The 6793-nt window shown below is 35.9% G+C and overlaps 1 protein-coding gene across 1 annotated transcript; it reads left to right on the forward strand.

Annotated features, from left to right (window-relative positions):
• The first annotated feature begins 2824 nt into the window (after positions 1–2824).
• On the forward strand, positions 2825–4866 carry LOC128237630 (jerky protein homolog-like). Its single transcript, XM_052953220.1, has 2 exons — positions 2825–2839; positions 3145–4866. The coding sequence occupies exons 1-2, from the start codon at positions 2825–2827 to the stop codon at positions 4864–4866; spliced, it is 1737 nt and encodes a 578-aa protein (XP_052809180.1).
• The last annotated feature ends 1927 nt before the right edge of the window (positions 4867–6793 follow it).

The following is a 6793-nucleotide window of genomic DNA, read 5'->3' on the forward strand; positions in this document are numbered from 1 at the left end:
TTAACTTTTATCAACTACCTTACATTGAGGTGAACTCCAAAACGCCTCCAATATTATTCAAATTTTGGGGAAGAACTGGATAAATTGATGAAGGATACGCTTATCTGATTTGCTTAAACAAATATTTATACATATATAATTAAATATTTGTTTCAGTGCTTGGCCGGCTAACGTAGTTACGAATAAACATTCAGAATAGGTCCCCCATGTTTAACACAATACAAATTTAAAACATTCTTTCGAAAGTTCTGCTTTAAGCTTGTTGTTGAAACACATCTTATCTCTTCTGAATCAAATATCGTTGTTTTTTTGTATATACTACGAGTGTCCTTAATTGCTGTATTCAAGTAAATAACTGTAGTTCATTGTCCAAGTTTGCAAGTATAGTTATATTATCAGCTTATAATATACGAAATACGTTAAACTTATCAAAGTCTAAATATCATAAATATATCAACGTCGATAACATCTAAGCCTTGATTTATAAAATAGCACTATAGAAGCTCAAAGTAAAGCATAAGGTTGAGTTTTCTTAAACCATTCAGGCATTTGCATTACACGGCATTGTTATTCATATTTGCCTGCCAGATATTGGAGGGCAATGATAAGTAAAGCCGGATTGATGTTATGGTTCATTTAAAGGCCACGTATGATAAAGGGTAAAGTTATTACAGAATAAATACGTATATAGCTTTGATAGATCCTCGCGAAATGGCTGATATAACTCCAAGGGCCACATGATGCTTTATGAAACAGAAATGTATGAGAATGTCCAACAGAAACATTAACTTAACAACTGACTCCATATATGCTAGATACGTTGGCTTTACAACAGTTTGGGAAACAAACAAGTACAACATATTTCCTGCTCTTTGCTTAAAATTCATAGAATACAGCTTTTTGAAAATAACAGTGTTAGTATGAATAATATGTTAAAAATATCATTTAAAACATTTCTAAGTTAAATATAAAAATGCATAGTATAAATAGCTCAGTGGTAGAGAGATCGCTTCGGTCGTAGAAGGTCGCGAGGTTCAAAACCAGGCCGCGTCAAACCGAATGACAGACAGACCTTAATCAACTAAAAAACACAAAAACAACAAATATAGTAATATAAAGTTATTTTAAAGAATGTCAGCTGATATACAAATATTGTAATAATGCACTTTTGTTACCTACCTGTGGGATACTAAATGTCAAAAAGATGAGAAAAAAATCACTTGCATTTTCATACACTTCAATAAGTTGACATTATATAAACATGCTAGAACCTTAAGTATATGTTTGGTGATATCCATTGGTTACCGGTAAACTTACTGAAATTGTCGTTATAGCTACCATTTTGATTTTTCTATTATTTTGGGCTAGCAATGTGTTCTTGTTTTATATCTATTGTGATTCATTTCTCAACATTCTTATATGCGCTTATACATTTCCGAATAAGAGACAATATCTTTTCACCTTGCTTCCAACACAATGCCGTCAACTAGACAAGTATTAATTGAATCAGGTTGAATGACGGTGTGTTAAGACCGTTTCTATTAGGCAATGTCTACCGTATCCCAATCGCCGCACCAGAGCACCGCTGAGACACCAATGACGGCCTTGTCTGATAAGACGCACCATCCATCACATTAATCATTACGTTCTGCTCCGAGCGTGGTCCATGATCAGTAAGGGATGTGCGGTAGATTGTTATAATTGTGTTTTGTTAAGATATAGGCGGCATAGTTAAGAAAACAAAGCCACATAATTCCGTTCGTGTGTGGTTTTGAAGTTGTTTAAGGTCTAGTTTATATAATTTCTGGCATGTAAATACCGATTGATGCATCCCCTATTTATTGCCGTGGTTTCATGTCTTGAATTGTTTTTATCATTGGTAAATGACGAATTAGGGCTGATCTCAAAGAGAAAGTATCTCCTCTAGGGTATTAAACTGAAGTGATACGGACCATCAAAGTGGGGCCAGTGAACAACCAATGCAAAACACAGGATATTTTTCTTTTATGAGAAGGCGCTGTGTATGAGGTTGGTTGAAAGATCTGATGTAAGGCTTAAATTAAGCATCAACGTGTTGGTGTCTGTTATAAAATGTTGACTGTACTCCGAATGCCATTGTATATTAAGGAAATAACTTACCGTTCAAGCTGGTGCTAGATGGCGTTGTCACTGTTTGCCTTACATTGAGCACCTTCCTAAATCAAACCAAGACCGCCGGTTTCATGCATTGAATACCGATTATTCTTTATAAATATCTCATTTTCGGAATGTACTTAAATGTTGGAAAAATTTCTTTTAATATCGCACACTTAACATTTTGTAAATTAAAATATAACTATACTAGTAGCATTTTTGTATAAATTATATGGGTGGATTACATTAAAAAGTATACTATACGTAAGCAGGAAAGTAAACTTTAATTTTGGCGATGGGATGTAATTCCAAAATAATGACTTGATTAATAAGCATATTATATTGTTTTTCCGAATAATATTGTATATGCTAATGGATACTTTGAGCTAGGAGCAATAGCTGCGTGTCCGGATTGTTATCCGTTTTATTACTCTCATTGCCTTTATTTGGCAACGATTCCAGAAGAAGAAATTAATATATTGTGTAGCATTTGACCATATTATACCAAGATATGTTGTTTTCCAATCAATCTTTTATGTTTTAAAATGTATCCCCACTTTACAAAATACCGGTGGTTACCAAATTCAGGTGAAATCCGAATAATCCGAATATCTAGTTCCTGAAGAGCACTTCCGGTATCCTTTGTTTACATTATCTCGCACTTGACGCCCGCTTCAAACTTTCAAGGAAAATGTCGTTCCTACGGGTAAGTAACACATTATTTTACATTGAAATCAATCGGAAATATGTTGTTTTGTTTTTTTCAATTCATAAATGTTACATTCAACGAATGAACATGGATTTATTCATGAATACAAATTCTGACAGTTGAGGTCTATCCTGTTGATTACGTCACAGCACCTGCGAACGCGACATGCGCACGCGCTGTTTGGCGCGTTTTCCCTATTGGCAACAATGCTACTCGACTAAACTTCTGATTTAGTTTGAACCTTAATAAACCTTAACAAATATTGAAATCAATTGTGATTATTTTTTTTTCTTTCATTTCAGTTACCTACCATTGGCAAGGCTGTGAAAAAAAAGCGGCAGTATGACACAGGATTAATAGCGAAGGCATACAAGGAGGTTGTTGAATCAGGGATGTCTGTGTATAAGGCAGCCATACTGTATGGGCTACCAGAGTCAACCCTGCGTGATAGGACCCTTGGATTGCAGCCAGTGACCAATGAACACGAGAATTTGCCAAGCTTAGGTCAGCCACCCACATTTACTGCTAATGAAGAAAAGCAACTAGTTGAACACTTGACATACATGGCAAGCATTGGCTATGGTTACACCCGGTCAGAGCTGCTTAACCTAGCCACCGACTGGGCAATTACACTCCACCGGAAGAAGCAGAGTGACCCACAATTTGCTTCTTCGTGGTATACTGGCTTCAAGCGAAGAAACCCTGATGTAACATTAGCCAAGCCACAAAAGCTCTCAGTGCTCAGAGCAAAGTGCACGTCAGAGGAAACAATAAACAAGTATTTTGCAGAGCTAGAAAAGGTGATGAAGAAGCATGATCTTGACAATCATCCTGAACTAATCTGGAATATTGATGAGACTGGGCTAATGATGGAACACAATCCTCGCCATGTTGTCTGTGTGAAAGGCATGACACCCCAGGCCATTACTTCAAGTAGGGGGAAGACTGTGACCATTATAGCATGTGGAAGTGCGGCGGGCATCAGACTACCTCCATATTATGTATTCCCAGGTATAAGATGGAACCCTGACTTGTTGACTGGGGCTAGCCCTGGATCAGTTGGTATCATGACAGAGTCAGGTTGGTCCAACTCACTTGTATTTATGGAGTATTTGAAGCAGCACTTCTTGAGGCATGTGACAACAAAGGACCATCCTGTTATGATCCTGTTTGATGGCCACAAATCACACATCAACCTTACATTATCTGCATGGGGAGAAGCCAACAATGTTGTATTTTTTGTCCTTCCACCACACACTTCTCATGTGACTCAGCCCCTTGATGTTGAGTGTTTCGGGCCTCTCAAAAACATCTATCACAGCGAGTGCCAGTCTTATATGCGAAGAAATCCGGGAATGCAAATTAACCGATACAATATCGCTGAGATTTCAAGCAAAGCATACAACAAGGGTGTCTGTGCTGAAAACTTAATAAGTGCCTTCAGGAAGACTGGAGTATTTCCACGAAGGAGATATTCAATAACTCCTGCCAAAACTGCTCCTTCTGCCATCTACACTATCGACCATACCGGTGACCATGTGCATTCTATAGCGAACAGTCAAGACGTACAGCCTGAGTCCTTTCTAGAAAGCAGAAGAATACTGAAAGCAGTGGAGACAACCAAAAAGGCAAGAAAAAGGAAGCCCACCATCATGGGAGATATAACATCTCCATCAAAGAAAGAGCTGATGACGCCAAATGAAAATGTCAAGAAACCAAAGAAGACAGTCAAAGAGAAGAAAACCAAAAATGCACACCTTTCACCTGTGCCTGGTCCATCTGGCTATTGTAAAATTCTGGCTTCAAGTGACACTGAGAGTGAATGTTCATATGAAGTTGCAGAGGAGGACTTGTGCTGTGTCTGCCGGAAGTTTTCACCAGAGCCCATGAACGTTGCCTTCACGATAGAACTGGTGAATTGGGGCGAGTGTGACAAATGCGGCCACTGGACTCACCTTAAATACTGCAGTCAAGTGAAAGTTATACGGAGGCAGGATGAGTTCTTGTGTCCATGCTGTGAATAAGGACTCCTTGCTGTGATGAGTTACTGACTGTGGTGCATTTCATTTTGTGATATTTTCTGTTATACATAATTAATTGTTACTTGTTTATATTAATATGCACTTTATTCTGCAGGGAATAATACATTCCTAAACCTAGAACTGTCTTATGTGTTGACTTATAAATATAAGCTTACTGAATGGAAGTTTAATGCAGTAGCATCATTACCCACAATTCCCCCGGAATTTGGTAACCAAAAAAATCCAAGATGGCGGCCATGGTTAGTAAACAAAAGGCATCTAGAGATCGTTAATGTGCTTCCCTGTTGTAAAAAAACTTACTGTTTTTGATGGGAAAATGATTGTTTTTTTATATAAGTGAAACTTTAAGAGGATATCATATTCTCTGGCATAAATTACGTTGGATTGCTTCTTAATACACCGGTATTCTGTACATCCAGGATACTTTAGACGATACTTTTTAAAGTGCAAACTAAAATCATTTAACCCGTTCTTGGATTTACTTAATATAATTGGACAAGATAAATACGTAAAGTATGGATTTCAAAAATATCTCTACACTTATATAAAACAAATAAACAAATAATAAATCTACAAACAGAATATTCTGGCTTCTTGACTTTTCACTGTAGTTTTCATTGGTCTTTTAATGAATCGTTCTCAATTAATGTTGGGGCTCTTTTCATGAATCGTTTAGCGAAAACACTAACACGTACATACATAATCTTAAATAGGTTTTTGAGATGTTATGGTTAGTAAGAGGGAGTAGAAGTTTCTTTCTGTGTTCGAACAATTTCAACATGAACCTCTGAATTATTTTATTTTCATTTGACTTTTGAACGCTATCTCTGAAACAATTATTCTGTTATGTAATTACTGATAAAACCTACACATTCGTGTGTAATGCCTAGGATTCTAAACACGGTATGTTTTATTTATCATAAGATATATACATTAAAACCCTTTATTATTGTAATATATGACTATCAAATGTTATCATCCTAAAAATGTCTGTAAAATGTTTATTTTTTATAACTTATATTTTGATTTGTAATAATACCATGACTAACAAATAAAACACGAATCTTCACCCTAATATCATCTTTTATAAATATGTGTAGTCGGTAGATGTCAATAAAAACATTCAAACCATAAGCCGGGGCTTATTATAATTTACGTTTAGTTTGCAATAACACAACAATAAAGCAGTCATTAAAATATTACCGTTTTCGAGAGCAATGAACAATAAAAACAAAACAATCAATCATTATTTATTTCAGATAACTGAAACTTAACATACTTCCATCGTTTTTCGGTATTTCGTGGCACTTGAATAATGTAATAGAAACGTTAGGGATTAATCAAGTAGCAAGTTATTCAATAACCCTGTTTAGAGTCACAAGGTTCAAGGCCTCAAACTGAGAGGCTAATAACGTCACAGTGCAACACATACCGATTAAATATACATAGAGAGAGGATATTTGTTTATTTCAGTGTAAGATCGTATTTCACATCACGTGTGTTATAGAAAAACATATTTTCACGAGTGACGATCAATTTGGTGATATCAACATGTATTCCTTTGTAGAGAGAGAGTCGCCAATAGAATTTAAATCGTATCCTTTTACCATAACATAGCTTGTACATTCAGTTAATTAGGAAATATTATTTTCTTTTGTCAGATTATTTGGGTTACCAATTAAAGAGTATTATTCCCAATTCAGACCAGCCGCCCCGGTCAGGAAAACGTTGTATGTAATATTATGCAATATAAACAACACAAATACAATACAAACATCTTTATTACACACAGGTCATTCAAGCATGAAAACATGAGGATGAATTAGATTGGACAACAGTGTTAATAATTGTCAATAAGAGTAAAATACTACTACTACGAAGTAAGATGACTTTGTCTGATTGGCGGACA

Source organism: Mya arenaria, chromosome 6, assembly GCF_026914265.1.
Source record: "Mya arenaria isolate MELC-2E11 chromosome 6, ASM2691426v1".
Classification (NCBI taxonomy): Eukaryota; Metazoa; Mollusca; class Bivalvia; order Myida; family Myidae; genus Mya; species Mya arenaria.